Source organism: Balaenoptera ricei, chromosome 20 (assembly GCF_028023285.1).
Source record: "Balaenoptera ricei isolate mBalRic1 chromosome 20, mBalRic1.hap2, whole genome shotgun sequence".
NCBI lineage: Eukaryota > Metazoa > Chordata > Mammalia > Artiodactyla > Balaenopteridae > Balaenoptera > Balaenoptera ricei.
The window spans coordinates 54,117,608-54,133,552 of record NC_082658.1 but is presented as its reverse complement, the minus strand read 5'-3'; the positions used below and the strand labels follow the sequence as shown (position 1 = coordinate 54,133,552).

At 56.3% G+C, this 15,945-nt stretch overlaps 3 protein-coding genes across 4 annotated transcripts; 1 reads left to right on the top strand and 2 right to left on the bottom strand.

Annotated features, from left to right (window-relative positions):
* Positions 1–13: 13 nt before the first annotated feature.
* PFN1 (profilin 1) lies at positions 14–2,772 on the bottom strand. Its single transcript, XM_059909140.1, has 3 exons — positions 2,461–2,772; positions 809–1,001; positions 14–199 (listed from the first exon to the last, which is right to left on the bottom strand). The coding sequence occupies exons 1-3, from the start codon at positions 2,590–2,592 to the stop codon at positions 102–104; spliced, it is 423 nt and encodes a 140-aa protein (XP_059765123.1). The 5' UTR covers positions 2,593–2,772; the 3' UTR covers positions 14–101.
* Positions 2,773–4,003: 1,231 nt separating this feature from the next.
* Positions 4,004–10,356, top strand: ENO3 (enolase 3). Of its 2 annotated transcripts, none has more exons than XM_059909138.1 (12): positions 4,004–4,259; positions 6,128–6,214; positions 6,484–6,579; positions 6,730–6,788; positions 6,964–7,033; positions 7,432–7,565; positions 8,443–8,665; positions 8,757–8,954; positions 9,156–9,357; positions 9,789–9,897; positions 10,060–10,118; positions 10,205–10,356. In XM_059909138.1, exons 2-12 carry the CDS (start codon positions 6,130–6,132, stop codon positions 10,272–10,274), a joined length of 1,305 nt encoding a protein of 434 aa, XP_059765121.1. In that variant the 5' UTR covers positions 4,004–4,259; positions 6,128–6,129; the 3' UTR covers positions 10,275–10,356. The 2 variants fall into 2 exon arrangements, with proteins under 2 accessions (XP_059765121.1, XP_059765120.1); XM_059909137.1 differs by lacking the exon at positions 4,004–4,259 and adding an exon at positions 5,391–5,492.
* Positions 10,357–11,485: 1,129 nt separating this feature from the next.
* On the bottom strand, positions 11,486–15,914 carry SPAG7 (sperm associated antigen 7). Its single transcript, XM_059906547.1, has 7 exons — positions 15,691–15,914; positions 13,149–13,216; positions 12,824–12,912; positions 12,599–12,683; positions 12,258–12,347; positions 12,002–12,158; positions 11,486–11,887 (listed from the first exon to the last, which is right to left on the bottom strand). The coding sequence occupies exons 1-7, from the start codon at positions 15,773–15,775 to the stop codon at positions 11,778–11,780; spliced, it is 684 nt and encodes a 227-aa protein (XP_059762530.1). The 5' UTR covers positions 15,776–15,914; the 3' UTR covers positions 11,486–11,777.
* Between the last annotated feature and the right edge of the window lie 31 nt (positions 15,915–15,945).

The window sequence follows — 15,945 nt, the reverse complement described above, 5'->3', positions numbered from 1 at the left end:
CAGCAATAAGGGGTGTGGGGTAATGGCCCAAAAAATAAAAATGGTGTATGTATGTGTGGGAAGGAGAGGGGTGCAAAAGCAGTGGGGAGTGACAGACGAGGTCAGTACTGGGAACGCCGCAGGTGGGAGGCCATTTCATGACATTTCTTGTTGATCGTACCACCGTGGATACCTTCTTTGCCCATCAGCAGGACTAGCGCTGGAGGAAAGAGAAAGGAGGCTAGGACCCAGGTGTCACAATCCCACCCCCGGCCAGCTGTTCAGCAGCTGTCCAGCCCTGGGGGCTGTAACCCAACCTCATCTCTCCCAACCCCCCACACACAGGCAGGCTGTCAGTCACCCTGAAACAATAGGGCTTTTCAAAAGAGGAAAACCAAGCTTAAAGGCTGGAAAGGAACATAGTAAAATTTAGAGGTCAAAGGCTTGTGGACAGTTGACTCGTGTTCAGGCTAGAAACGGCTGTGGATGAGCCTGCCACCTCCAATTTTTAAGAAAAGAGCTCAAAACACAAGAGCTAAGTGCTGGCTTATGACCAACAGTCTACCTCCTCCAAGAAAATAGCTTCTCATCTGAAAAGGCTCAAGGCAAGAAGGAACTTAAGAGGTAATACAGTTCAACTTCTTCACACTGTAAGATGAGGAACTGAGAACTGAAGGGACAATCCAATGTCCCAGCATCCAGCAGGCTGGGAGTAGAAACCTGGTCTGATCCCTTCATACTGAGTGATCCACACAGAAGAACCCAAAAGATTAATAGAAGGAAGTACATTAGATTTTGGAGCTAGAGAAAGGGTAAGACTCAAACTCACTCTTGGTAGTCAGGGTGACAGTGATATTGAAGGTGGGGGCTCCGCAGCTGCTCTTGGTACGAAGATCCATGGTAAAGTCCCCTTCCTGCATCATTGAGTCCCGGATCACAGAACATTTCTGGCCCCCAAGCGTTAGCCCATTCACGAAAAAACTTGACCGGTCTTTGCCAACCAGGGTACCAACCTCAGCTGGCTGGAAGGGGAATCAAGCACCCATCAAGTTAGTCAGTACACCAAGGTTCCCACCTCCTTCTCCAAGGACCCACCTGCCTTCCATTTCTCCGGGAAGCTAAACCCCTGGGGGGGGAGATGTGTATGTTATGTGCTTTGTACACATCCATGAAATTTGACATACTCAGGACTGTTGGAAGTTAGTACACCAAAAAAACACGACCTTCAAACCTAGAGAACGGTAATAAGGGACAACATATTCCTCTGGAGACTTAGATGTCGTTTACTAGGGAAAGCAAACCCAGGAAATAAAGGGGGACAAAAACCAGTTAAGAGACTGGAGTGGAATGGAGTGGGGAGCCTTTGGATGCTCAGAACTCCTTCAGGAAAAGCAGAAGCAAAGAGGGGAAGGGAGGGGGCGGGCAAAGCAGGCGAAGCAACTTTGCCCTTATTTGGTCAAAGGTTCTGCAGGAGTTGTTAGGGGCCCGGACGCCTGGGTCTCCAAGTAACCTAGAGTTTAGGTCCAGGTATTTATGCTGTAAGATGAAGCAGATGCCTGGGGGCTTTCCGGGAAAGTTGAAAAACTTTTGGAGGGGACCTGGGTCTAGACCCGGCAAGCCAGCTCTCGGGTCTAGATACCCAAGGGAACGTACCTCCCCCTCCCCCTTAACACCCCAAATCCCCACATCCGGTACCCTCCCGCCCGGAAATCCCCTTCCCCCCATTTCGAACTTCCGCTCCCCCTCCCCACTTCCGGGCAGTGTGGACAGAGGAGGTGGTGATGGGGACAGCAGTAGTCGTCCCTTGTTCCTTCACTTATACTGTCCTAGAACTTCTCACAAAGTTCCCCTGCTCCAGGCCCCGCCGGATGGCGGGAAGGGAGGGTGAGGGGACTTCCGGGGCTGGCCTCACAGGAATGTTGAGTCCAACGTGCCTACTTGGGGTGGGGGGAGGTCGTGTGGCGGCCTAGCCCTCTCTTACGGAGTTGGGAGGGGCAGGGAGCCCACGGAGGACGGGCATGGGACCCAGGCCATGCGACTGGGGCTCCCTCCCCCATAAAGAGGAACAACGGTGGAGGGGGCGCGAGCTGGCGGCCGGAAGTGGAGCTAGGGGTCCAGGGGTCCCCAAGTCCCTTCTCAATCACAATCCCGAGCGGAAATTGCGGTGCGTGCCCGACCCACCGTGGAGGAGGCGGAAGTGGGCCGCCGCACCGGGCGGTGCGCCCCTCCCCGCCCTGTGTCCCGGATGTAACGCCCCGTCGCGGAAAGCGGGGCGGCGGGCTGGCTAGGCGCCGCCGCCCGGGGCGTAGGACTCAGGCGGCCAAGGAGGGACCCGCTCACGTGCAGCCGCCATTCGCGCCACTTCCAGGACAAGAACCGGGTCACGGCCTTTCGCTGCCCTCCCCAGACTGCGCCCGCCACCACCCAAGTCCCTCCCTCAGGGTGCAAGCCCGGCCAGTCTCCGCGCAGGCCTCGCAGTACCGTGATGTTGACGAAGGTCTTCCCGGGGACGGCGGCCCAGACGGAGGGCGAGTCCTTATAGCCCACGATGGCCGCGTCCTGACACATCCCGTCCGCCATGAGGTTTTCGATGTAGGCGTTCCAGCCGGCCATGGCGCTGCTACTGGGGTGCTCTCGGGGCTGCTGCTGGGGCACGGGCTGGGCTCGGGCTGCCTCGGGCTGGCGGGCAGGGGAAGGCGGAGAGCTTGGGGCACGCGCTGCTGTCCGGACCGCGGCTCTGCTAGCAGTGCAGCAGCCCTCGCACCGCCACTTCCTGCTCCTCCCCACCCCCCTAGATTTTTATTTGCAAAGGGAGGTGGGGGCGGGGCCTGCTCCCCATCCCCTCCCTCCCTCTCCTCGCCTGCCCAGATAGCGAACTTTGCAAATGCAATTTAAAAAATCCCTCCCCCTACTGCAAAATTTGCAGAGTTCGATGGAAAGCGACGCAAGAAGGATGGGGGGCGGGGGTTTGTTAGGGTTAGGGCTCCCTCCACTTCGCATAGAATATCAGTCAGACTTTGGTGTACGGAAAGGGAGTGAGCCAGAGGGAGGAAGGAAAGTGAAAAGAGAAAGAATTAGCAAACTGCAAATTTAGCAAATTAAAGAGGGTTCGGGTAACTCAGGGTTAAACGGAATGACTCCCCCCTTCCCCCACCTCTGCCGGGGCGGGGGGGGGTTGGGGGAAAGGAACGGCGGGCGGCGGCGGCGCCTGCGCCCGCGCCTGCGCCCGGGCCGGGAGGGAAAGCGCGTGGCGCGGTTGGGGTTGGCAGCTGGCTTCGCGGGCGCACGCCCGGGCGCACCGGGCGGGACGGATTTGGACCCCTTGCGAAGGAAGGCCGGCCGGGGACGTGTCTCCCGCGGGGCGGAAGGGGCGGGGGCGAGGCGTGCGCATTGCCGCTTCTAACCCCTTGATTTTATTTATTCAAGAAATAAGGGAGTAAAGGGAAATTTGACAAAATACCCCGGCCGTTTTCAGAGTTGAAGGCATCCACCAGGGACACTTCTGTCCCCAGCATCTACCCGGGCGGCACAAGTGGCACTGGCTGGAGCCCACCTCGACTCCAGGGGATTATCCCTCGCGCTGGATCAACTCCAGCCTCAGGCCTCACCCCCACGTCCCAGCTCCGCCCGTCCCCCGGTCAGCAGTTTGGGTCACCGGCCGTGCCCCTTGGCCCGTCTCTGCAGAGGTCACTGAGCGACCGTGGGGCGAGACGGGCGGACCTATTTTTCAAGGCGGAAGAATACTAAGTGGTTTCAAGATTGCAACTTTTTCAAGAAGGGGAAAGTCCCTTCTACTTTGGCCCGTTAGGTTTTTCCTTCTTTTTCAGTAAAACTTATGGTAAGAACTTGTGTCCGATTAGTTCACTCACCGCCCACCGGGAAGAGGGTGGGGCAGGACCCGGAGGCCTGCTTAGGTGAACTAGCCCTTGCTGGCCGCCCGGGCAGCTGAGGGGCTTGGCCACTTCCGGTCCCTCGGGGGAGGGGCGCCTCCCGGGCGGGAAGGGGCTCCGCTCCTCTCCGGTCCTCCGCAGCGAGCGCGGTGCCCTCGCGGCCACTCCGAACCCCAGGGGCATCCGACGCTCCCCGAACCCCTGTTCCTCGACAGCCGCGGTGGCTGAGTCACTGGGCGGCTCGGGCGGGGCCGCATGCGGGCACGTGGCAGCGCTCCCCGCCCGCCGTCTCCTGACCCTTGGCCTGCCGCACCCACTACCCCAGGGTGGAAATCTCCCGAGAGGGAGCGGCCAGAGATAAGGCGGGGAAGGCGAAATGGAAGACCAGGGGTAGGGATCCTGAGGTGGGGGCTGGGAGACACACCGCGGGGCAGGCAGGGCGGGGAGGGGAGCTCGGGAGAGAGCCCGGGGGTGAGTCACCGGGCGACGGCCGCTGCGGCGCCGGCGGGAAGGGCTTCCAAGTCGGGGGCGACGAGCAGGGAAGCCGATGACCCTCGTTCGCCGGCCGGCCGGCCGGAGCCCGGGCGTGCCCTCAGCTCCCGGCAGGGGCTGCAGCCAAAGTCGGGGCAGACCTCACTCCCGCCAGGCCCGCCGAGGCGGAGAGAGTCACCGAGTGCAGAGACCCACTTCCCTGCAATGCTGCTAGCCGACCACCCGACTGGCCCCCGGCGGTCAGACGCTCAGAAAGGGCCACCCCCTCCTCCCGTCCATTCATTTTTTTCACTTTTGATTCAGCATCATTCACTGATGGGCTGGGATCACGACCTGAAGCGCCTGCGGTCGGTGGGGAAACGGCTCCTGACTGTCTCCACGCAGAGCGATAAGTGCTGTCCTAGCGCTATCAGTAGGGCGCCGCGCCAACTCTGAGGGCCTGTCTAAATTCGTCAGCCCGTCCCTTCCCCCACTGCCCTTGCTGGCCGAGAGAGGGTAGGATGGGGTGGAGCCGAGGGAGGCCGCAATGGGGACCCTGAGAGGTGAGGCTCTCTCACCTTCTGAGTGGGGAGTTCAATTTTAGAGCTCTGAGCTTGCCCAGAACCCCCTGCCCCTGCCCCCATTGAGGACAGAGGCAGTCCCCCGCCCTCTAAGTGAGCTGAGCACGTGTGGATGTCGTTTCTGCAGCCCCTCTTCCAGGCCCCCTCCCCAGCCCTGCAGGACTCAGGTTACCCCTGGCCTTTCCTAAAGGGCACTAATTCCTCAACCTTTGCAAAACAGGAATAGAATCCTGGGGAGGGGAGAAACACCCCCCCCAATTCTGAAGCCCCTCCCCTGTTTCTCCCCAGGAGTGGAATTAAAAATAAGGATTTTATTGGGGAACAGAGAGAAAGGAGGGGGTAGCCATTGATCTTTTGGGAAGGGGGCAGGTGTCTAGGGCCAAAGGCTTCTGTTTTAGGCTATAGTGGGCACTTGGCTGCCAGCCCGGCTGGAGGGGGATGATGGAGAGGGTGAGAGGCGGGGCTGGCTGGGGTACAGGGTGGCTGGAGGATAAATGCCCAGCCTGAGAGGGGGTGAGCTGACACTGTCCCAGCTGCCACCTAGACTCTGAGCCCAGCGAAGAAATCCCAGGTCTGGTGAATCTTTCAGCCCTGGGGGGTAGGGGTGGTAAAAGGTGAGGGTGGTGCCACTTGGAGAAGGGGGAGAAATGTCAGCATTCTTTTCCTTCTGGGACTGGGGGTGCTTGAGAAGCCTGGAGGGGTTGGAGCAAGCAGGATGGGGGTGCCCAAGGACAGGGAAACAAACGAGACTGTGAAGAGAGGCAGGCAGAGACGATGGAGAAGCGTGGTTAGAGTTGGAGCCAGGTGGGGGAATCTGGGGCCCCTGAGGATTCGGAGAAGGCTGAGGAGCAGGAAAATGAGGTAGACTAACAGGAGAGGATCCGAGGGCTAGGAATCCGGGGAGAACAGAGTACTTGGCCAGAGGGTGGAGGGAGAAGGCAGAAGTGCAGCTTTGCAGGAGGTGGGGTTGAGCAAGTAGTGGAGTTTTAAGAGAGGCCTCCAGATTCTTAAGATGGGAGAGTGGAATAGGAGCTGTTCTGAGTGGGGGAGGGGCTGAGCCTGCCACTTTGGTCTGTGACCTTTTTGTGGGATATTTTTAGCTCCAGCACCTGCCTTCTTGGGGCGGGAAGACTCTTAAAGGGCAAGAGATTTGGGGTTCCTTAAGGGGTCAACTGTCCACACTCACTCACACCTCTCGCCCTGCAGCCATGGCCATGCAGAAAATCTTTGCCCGAGAAATCCTGGACTCCAGGGGCAACCCCACAGTGGAGGTGGACCTGCACACGGCCAAGGGTAACACAGGCCCATTGAATGGGTTTACCTTGGAAGACCCCAACTCCATCTGCCTTTGCCCCCCAACTCTATGACACATCCACTCCTTTCTCTGGGATCCCCTCTCCCAGCCTTCTTCCCAGGCCTTGCTCTTCCAGCCTGCTCCCCAGCAGGGAGCAGCACAAGTCTCTCTACACTGCCTCCTGTCCCTGGGCTCAGAGAGGAGACAGCAGCCCTTTGGGGGTGAATGGGACTGACCCTCTGTGATCTTCCAATTCCTCCCACCTCAGGCCGATTCCGAGCAGCTGTGCCCAGTGGAGCTTCCACAGGTATCTATGAAGCTCTGGAACTAAGAGATGGAGACAAATCTCGCTACCTGGGGAAAGGTGAGGAAAGACCAAGGGGGTGGTTTCAGGACGTGGTATGCGATGTCTGCACAGGGTAGAGGACGGGAACCCAAAGCTCTTGAGGAGCTGGGGGCCACGGGAAGAGACCTAATTGAATAGAAGATCTGAACCCCCTGCTTCGGCCTCTAGGGGTCCTGAAGGCCGTGGAACACATCAATAAGACTCTAGGCCCCGCACTGCTGGAAAAGGCAAGTGGAGGGAGGACCCTCTCTCCCCCTCACCTGCTACCTGGTCCCAAGCAGCTCAGGCTTGGCCAACCCTCCCATCCGCCCCAAATACCTGCACTTCTGTTTCCTCCAGCACATGCCCTGACTCCTGAGAAATCTAACCTCTGTTCTCCCCTCCTCAAACCTGCCCTTCCAGAAACTAAGCGTGGTGGATCAAGAAAAAGTTGACAAATTTATGATTGAGCTGGATGGGACAGAGAATAAGTGTGAGTGAAGGGCTAGGGACAGGGGACGGGATGGGCTGTGGGAGGGGCAGGGGAGAGACCGCGGACTGAGGTCTGGTTAGGATTATTTCTGTGTCTCGCATTTTGGGGCACACCGTAACTGGCTGGATTTGTATTCATCGCACAGGCATTTCCTGATGCCTGCCCTGTGCCAGGCTTGGGCCGGGCTGTGGACACAGCCGTGAAGCCGACACATTCCCCTGGGCTGGGTGTTCCCAGAGCACCTCAGGCTGCTGGGGAGAGATATGTTAACAAACTCGGTGCCCAGTGGTTTGGAGTTCTGGATTCTTTCTGGGGGTGACCAGAAGGGACGTTCTAGGAGCTGACCCTAAACCCTGTGCAAGGGGCCCTCACACTTTCTTTGTACTTGCTTCCTCCAGCCAAGTTTGGGGCCAATGCCATCCTGGGCGTGTCCCTGGCCGTGTGCAAGGCCGGAGCAGCTGAGAAGGGGGTCCCGCTCTACCGACACATTGCAGATCTCGCCGGGAACCCAGACCTGATCCTCCCAGTCCCTGTGAGTGCAGCTGCCCCGCCGCATCCCGCAGTGACCCCACCCAGCAGGGAGGGCATAAGCAGCCCCTGGAAAGTCCACCTTTCAGACCCAGCTCCAAAGAAATGGTTTCCTGAAATGGAACCTCTCCAGCTGCGGTCCAGCCCTCCCCCTTTCCCACTATCCAAACCTTCCCTTTAACCTCTCTCTGCTTCTTTCCCTTGATGTAACCGGGTTCTTTCACATTCCAGTCCCAGGCTCAGTAACTCCAATTTCTCATTCTGCCCTGTGCCCCAACCCCAAATCAGATCGAAAGCTTCTTCATGGCATTTTATTTTTGTATCTTCTTTAATACTTATCAAACCAAATTTGCTCTTTATGGAAATCCTTTGAATTTCATTGCAATAATAATGTTACCACTTATTGTTACTTACTAGCTAGATTGTATAAGAGCCTGAGATCTGGAGACAAGCTGCTGGGTTCGAATGCTGGTTTTGTCCCTTTACTAGTTGTGTGATTTTAGGCAAGTTTATTTAATCTCTCTATGCCTCTGTTTCCTTATCTGTAAAGTGAGGGATAATAAATTGTACCTAGTTACAGGGTAGTATTGAGAATGAAATGAGCCAATAAAATATATGTAAAGCACTTAGAGCAGTGCCTGGCCTGTAGTAAGTGCCATATCAGTGTTAGCTGCTACACCAGGCACAGGCTAAGAACTTTACATCCAGTTGCTCTAATTTTCCACATAAGATCCTGCAGGTAAGCAGGTGGTGTCCCCATGTTACGGAAATGAGGAAGGAGTCTCTGAGGAGTAAAATTATTCATCCTAGACCATTCAGTAAGTAGGGGATCCAGGATTCCACATCGATGCCCAGGTCTAAGCACCCTCTCCCCATCTCAGGCCTTCAATGTGATCAACGGGGGCTCCCATGCTGGAAACAAGCTGGCCATGCAGGAGTTCATGATCCTGCCCGTGGGAGCCAGATCCTTCAGGGAAGCCATGCGCATCGGTGCCGAGGTCTACCACCACCTCAAGGGGGTCATCAAGGCCAAGTATGGGAAGGACGCCACCAATGTGGGTGATGAGGGCGGCTTTGCACCCAACATCCTGGAGAACAATGAAGGTCAGTGTGAGCACTCGGAGAGGCAGAACCCCTGGGTCCCCATGGAGACAGGGTGCACCGGAGCCTCAGGTCCTCTCTTTCCCTCCCCCAGCCCTGGAGCTGCTGAAGACCGCCATCCAGGCGGCTGGTTACCCCGACAAGGTGGTGATTGGCATGGACGTGGCGGCATCTGAGTTCTATCGCCACGGGAAGTATGATCTCGACTTCAAGTCACCTGATGACCCTGCACGGCACATCACTGGGGAGAAGCTGGGGGAGCTGTATAAGAGCTTCATCAAGAACTATCCTGGTGAGACCCTGGGTGTTCCGTCGCTCCTGCTTGAGTCTCTAGCAGCTGCCCTACGCACTGGCTTCGGCATCTGCGCTGCCACCACCTCAGTCCTTCCAATCCTTAGCGCCATTGCAATCTCCACCCAAACCCTTCTGACCTGTCACTCCTCTGTGAGGCCCTTCTGACCTTTAACCCGAATCTGCTCCCCTTTCCCACCAGTGGTCTCCATCGAGGACCCTTTTGACCAGGATGACTGGGCTACCTGGACCTCATTCCTCTCGGGGGTCAACATCCAGATCGTGGGGGATGACCTCACAGTCACCAACCCCAAGAGGATTACCCAGGCCATTGAGAAGAAGGCCTGCAACTGCCTGCTGCTGAAGGTCAACCAGATCGGCTCAGTGACTGAATCCATCCAGGCGTGAGTGCCTCTGGCCCTGGGGCGTCATGGCCTCCCTCCACCCATACCCAGTCCAGCTACAGTATTGCCCACTAACTCCAAGTCTGACTTTCCCTTGGCTCCTGACCCACCCTACCCTTTCGACCTCAAGGCTTTGATTAACTCTTGACCTCACCCCAAGAGCTTTGCCATTGTTGCCTTGCCATTCCTCATCCCCACCCCGACCCTATGCCATCCCTGTCTCCCAGATTCTGCTTCTTCCCACCAGCATCTCAGGAGCCCAAATTCAAGATCAAGAATCTCCCCTTCTCTCCTGCTTCCCAAAGAACTTAGTCATCACCCTCCCCTCAAATCTCCCACTCCCCAAAACAGAAGGGAAAAGCCCCACCTAGCCCCTGGCTTTCCCACTGAGGAGGTCCCGCCGGACCTTATCGAGTGTCCTCTCCACCTAGCTGCAAACTGGCTCAGTCTAACGGCTGGGGGGTGATGGTGAGCCACCGCTCCGGGGAGACCGAGGACACGTTCATCGCTGACCTCGTGGTTGGGCTCTGCACGGGACAGGTACTCGTGGCACCCCTCTGCCGACTGTCTGACTGAGTTTTCTTGGGATCCCTGGCCTCCTGCCCTGGAGTTGAATGCCACCACAGGCTGCTCCCTCAGGGCCAGGCCCAATCCCTCGTCCCTGGTCTCATGCAACTCCTGGAATTCCTCTTCCCTCTTCAGATCAAGACTGGTGCCCCCTGCCGCTCAGAGCGTCTGGCCAAATACAATCAGCTCATGAGGTACAGTGGGTGCAGTAGGCCTGGGTGTAAGGAGCTGAGGGCTCTTGGGTTGGAATATCACAGCCCTGACTTTGTCTGCCTTCCAGGATTGAGGAGGCTCTCGGGGACAAGGCTGTTTTTGCTGGACACAAGTTCCGTAACCCAAAGGCCAAGTGAGAAGCAGGAGGCCCCAGGATCCCACGGGACAGATCTAGGCCTTCAGGCCCTTCCCCCTGAAATAAACACTGGTGCCAACCAAGGCAGTGGCCTGCTCGTTTGTGGGAGGGAGGGAGGGAGGAGATGCTGGTCTCTGGGCTGCATGAGACAGGAGGTGGCGAAGTAGGGGCAGGAAGGGAAAACGGACGTGGAACCTGCTGGGACAAGGAAGTGAGGGACTGGCCAGAGAGAAAGCTGGGCTGGATCTAGAACCACAAAGCTCACATTATGGAAGGAGGCTGGGGGAAGCAGGTGTATTATGTGAAATGAAGCTGAAGAGGAACTGACAGAACACTGAACCAGCTCCGGAGAAGGGGAGCAGGGTTGGGGGGCCAAGGCCTGACATCACCATGAAGGGTAAGCTGGATCAGACCTGCCCATAAGTTGAAGTGCACGGTCTGCAGAGGGCACTGCAGTGTGAAGTCTGAGTGCTCGTCCTTATGAAATCGAAGTGCTTGGTGAGGATGAGAGTGTAACCAGAGCAGCTACCATTTCCATGGAGTTTGGAGGATGTGAAACTATTCTAAATATTTGACATATACTGGCCTGTGTCATCTCTGAAACAGTCCTATCAGATAGCTACCATTTATTATCCCCATTTTACTGGTGAGGAGACTGAGGCACAAAAAGGTAAAATACTTTAACCAAGGTAACAGTAAATGGCAGAGCCAGGATCCAAACCTAGGCCCATTTGGCTGTAGTGACTGTGCTCTTAAAATACTATCTCTTATATTGGGCTTCCTTGGTGGCGCAGTGGTTGGGAATCTGCCTGCCAATGCAGGGGACACGGGTTTGAGCCCTGGTCTGGGAAGATCCCACATGCCGCGGAGCAACTGGGCCCGTGAGCCACAATTACTGAGCCTGCGCGTCTGGAGCCTGTGCTCCGCAACAAGAGAGGCCGCGACAGTGAGAGGCCCGCGCATCGCGATGAAGAGTGGCCCCCGCTTGCCGCAGCTGGAGGAAGCCCTCGCACAGAAACGAAGACCCAACACAGCCATAAATAAATAAATAAATAAATTAAAAAAAAAAAAATACTATCTCTTATAAATGTCTACAAAAGTGCCAATATTTGGCCATCTTTGGCCCACAAAAACAATCTTATACTGTTCAGTCTATAATTGTTTCTCTTCCTCTCCAGGACCCACCTTTCTCTGTTCAAACCAACCAAGACATTGGGTCAAACAGTGTTTATTTAATGTAAAGTAACCCCAGCCCCATGGGAAAGAAATTTCCAGGGAGAACAGAGAATAATACAGATTAAATACCCACCTGTACATTCACACACACACATAACACACACACAGAGACATCCAAGCTCCAACAGTGACAAATCAAACACCTCTTTCCCGCAGCCTGAGTGACAGCTGTTAGGAGGTGCTTCAGAGGTGGGGCTCCAGGATGGGTTCTAATAGCAGCAGCCTCGTCCCTCCCTGCCCTCTGCCCTGCCCCAGGGAGCTGGGGTGTCTAGGAGGTAGGTGGCAACTCTTCCCCGCTCTGCCGCAGACGCTTCTTGGCCCGGATCTCATTCATGGCCTCTTCAATGGAGCGTGTGTCCCTCTTGTTGGCCACAGGCACTGGGGGCAGAGGGGAGGGTGGGAGGGCCTAGGAGCCCTGTGCCTCAGCCTCGCTCCCCTCCCCCCATCCTGTGCTCCTCTCCCCTGCCCTCCCAGCCCCCACTGTGGCCTCACCACAGCCGTAGGTCTTGTTGGCCTGTAGCATGTGGGCCGCATCCTTGGCTGCCCCCTTCCCAATGAGGTGGCTGTACTTGTCCTTGTAGTCGCTGGCAGGGCTCACCACCACAGGTCCCTGCTGGGCTGCCTCCTCCTCCTGCCGCTGGGCCAGCTCCTAGGGGTGCCAAGGTGAGGCACCAGAGCTCAGGGCCTGAGCCCAACCCCTCCCAGGTGGGGAGCTGCAGGGCCCCAGGGACTGCCAGGCGTAACTCACCTTCAGCCTCCGTTTCTCCTCAGCCTTCTGGGGGTCCCACTCCTCGCCACGACGGTAGGAGTCCAGCTCTTCATCTGAGGGTGCAAACTCCTGGGAAAGAAGGAGATGATGGGGTCAAGGTTCCACATACATGTTTTATCTCATTCCTCTCCCTCAGCGTGGGGCACAGACTGAAAAGGAGAGAGGAGACAGCGGGGAACTCAGGCCTTTTACCTTTTTTTTTTTGGCAGTGCGGCGCGGCACACAGGATCTTAGTTCCCTGACTAGGGTCGAACCTGTGCCCCCTGCAGTGGAAGCTCAGAGTCCTAACCACTGGACCACCAGGGAGGTCCCCCTTTTACCTTTTTGAAGATCATGACATATCGACATTCATCATCTTCCCCAAAGGAGAAGGATGTCAGGCCAGCCACTTCCACCACATCGTGTCTGGGAAGGGGGAGCGAAGGGGAAAGGCTATGTAGAGCCACGAGGGGGCCCAGCGCCCTCCTCTGGAGGGTTCTCCCCTCTGGCCCTTTCATGCCTCCTTGGCCACCCATTTCTTGCCTCCCCAGCCCAGAGACACTCACAGTATGCTCCTCTCTATCTTGTTCATCGGCTGAAACTTTTTCTTGATCTGCCCACTGTCTTGGATGAAATCTGACACCTCTTTCTCCATCTTGGTAAAGGGAAAAGGGAAGAAGATATGAGATGATGGCCCCACCCCAATACCCCTCTCCCCCGCCGGGCCAATAGACCTTGGCCTCCCACGCCTTTCCCAGCCGCCGTGCCACTGGCTTCTGGGTTTCACCTCTCTCAAGACAGTTTCCAAACAAACTGACTCTTCAACCTTCCAATTCTAACTTATTGGAAGTCCCTTCTGAGGCTGCCTTTGATCTCTCCAGTTGTTCTCACCCTTTTACGAAACTCCACTTTCTGCTGTTTCTCTTGTTCCTGTAGTTTCTTCAGGCGGGCTGCCTGCTCTGGGGGTGAGAATGGCAGCATGAGGCCAGGGGTGGAAGCATGGGTGGGGAGAGTTTGTAAGGCTTTAAAAGGGATCTCATGTCCACTGGGAGGGTATCAGGCTAGGAAGGTAGGATGACTGTTTATTTGCCAAGCATTTATTGATAGTTCCTCTATACCTGGCACTGTGCTAGGACCTGGAGCACAAAGAGGATTAAGACATAGCTTTGCCCTTTAGGAGCTCACAGTTTAGTGGGAGTAACAAAGATTAGAATCATGCTCAACCCCACTTCCCAACCCACTGGGGAAACCAACTAACAAACATTTATTTAATGCCTGCGACATACCAAGAACTATAAAGCACTTGGGGAGGTAACGAGAACAAACCGAGCCCTGGCCTCAAGGAGCTTATCATCTCATTGTCTACATAGGGAAGGGGAAATTATTTAACTTCCTATATTGTGTAACACCCCCACTTTTTACTTCTACAGCCAAGATGAAGCTGAAATGGCCACTCTGACACTCTTCTCCTTTGGGAGTGTAGGTGTCTGAGGTGAGCTGTAAAGGGAACTCCCTACCCTTGGGTCTCACTGTTCCCTCTTCTCTCTTCCGCCATTTCAAATTCTTTATAACCTTAAGGCCCACTTCTTCCACAGGATTGGAATTCCTTCAGCTGCACTGAACCTCTTCCCATTTTCTTAATCACTTCATGTCTTTGCACATGCTGTTCCTACTGCTTGAAATGCTCTTCCTCCTCTTGCAAACTTTGAGATCCACCATGAGTCAGAGTTACTCACTTCTTCCTCTGGGGCCCAAGCACATTCGGTTCAGACACCCACTACAGCATGTGCTGAGAGCTAACAGAGTGTAACTTTTGTCCTCCCTACCCCACTCTGAGCTCCTAGAAGCTACAGACCCTGTTCATCTCCTATCCAGTTACTCTCTGTGGCCCCAGGGCCCCGACAGCTCAGGAGCTCTCCTCTCTCCCACCTCAAGGGCTCTGACCATCAGCACACCCCATATTGGTCACTGACTGTTCTCGAACTGGCTTATGAGTCATCTCTCTGCATCTGAGAAAGTGGCATAAGATTATGGTTAAGAACATAGCCTTAAAAGTCACACATGGGTTTGAAACCCCACCACTTAGTAACCGTGTAACGGCAGGCAGCTGACTAAACTCTGAACTTCAGCTTCCTAGTCTGTCAACGGCCGCTGGTGAACCCACCTAGTCAGTCATGGTGTTAAATAATCCCAGTTCCCAGGTCCCATTATGCTCCCTCCTTCCTCAGAGCTTTCAGAGCTCTGCCTGGAGCACTGCGCTCCCCTCTCACTCACTGACTTACCTGTTCTTCGCATCTCAGCTCACTGCAGACTAGGTTAGGACCCCTAGGTAGCCCCTCTCATAAGTTATTTTTCATTCAGAGCACTTATAAAGTTGGTTATTAAACTCCTGTGTGATCGTTTCATCAATGCGCATTTCATCGATGCTCCAGACTGTGGGCTCCTTGAGGGTACCCTGGCCCCTAGCAACCATTCAGTAAATATGGATGTTAGTTCGACATTAAGCAGCACTTGAGCTCTTTGAAGGCACCCAGGCTGCCCTGGCCTCCCTCGGACGGGTCGGGAGCCGGTGTCCTCCCCAAGGTAGTCAGTCATTCTGTCAGACTCATTCACACTCCGCAAAGCGAGCAAGAGAGGCCTGCACCGACCGGCGGGCCGCGCCCTAAGCTTGCAGCCCAACTTGAGCCGCCTGCTGGGAAGTTACTCGGAAAACACAGGCGAGGAGACCACGGCCAATCGGACCGGGTAGGGGCATTCTCATCCCTTCAATCAACATTCACGACCCGCCCGGGGAGCTCGGGAATTTAAGGGTACAGATGAGAGAAAGGTTGGAGGGCGGCCCCAAGTAGGAGGCGCATAAGAGCACCGAAAGGACCCAGCAGCCAGTTAGAGGTGCTGAGGGGAGGGTGGGCTAGAGGAAGGTCGAACAAAACTTAATAGGTAGACCTTTAAGTTGAGGTGGCCAATAGGGGAGAAAGGACTGCGGATGGGCGTGTCCTGGATCCAATCGGAAGGGGGCGAGGCGCAGGGACTCGAGCGACGGGAGGTGGGCGGGGCCGAGCGGTCGAACTCACACCCCCCGCCCCGATCCGAAAGCGGGCCGAGGAACACCAAGGGGTTGGGTGGGGTTGAAGACAGCCTACCAATCAGAGCACGCCACCGGCGGACAGGCGAGCGCATCAGCGAATTGAAAACAAGGACTGCGGAAGGCTAGGGTAGAAAGAGCCAAGGGCCTGCCGCTGGGCTTCAGGTAGCCAATCATCGTCCGCTAAGAACGGCGGGCGGGTCGGCACCCCTTTTAGGGAGTCGGGGGGTCTCTGAAGGGGCCCGTGAGGGGTCTTTCAAGGTTGAGAAGGTGGGGTCGTCCAAAGGGGTAGGAGTGCGGTCCTGAGAACCGGGCGAAGAAAGCCGGTTGTGAATTTGGGATCCTCACCTCGGGCCTTGCGCCGAGTCTCCTGGTCACCGAGGCTGGGTGGCTTCTCCATGGAGCTCAGGATGGAGCCCAGTAGGTCCGCCATCTTGGGAGTGACTGAGAGGGGGCGGCGCGTCTTAAAGGGAAGGGCAAAATGCCTTTAAGGCCGGAAACACGTCGGAGGCGGAAAAGCACGCACCCGCCCCGGCGCGGCTTAGATCCCTGCCCCGCGCGCCTGCAGCCTCCCGCCGGCCGAGGCCCCGCCCCCCCGCAGAC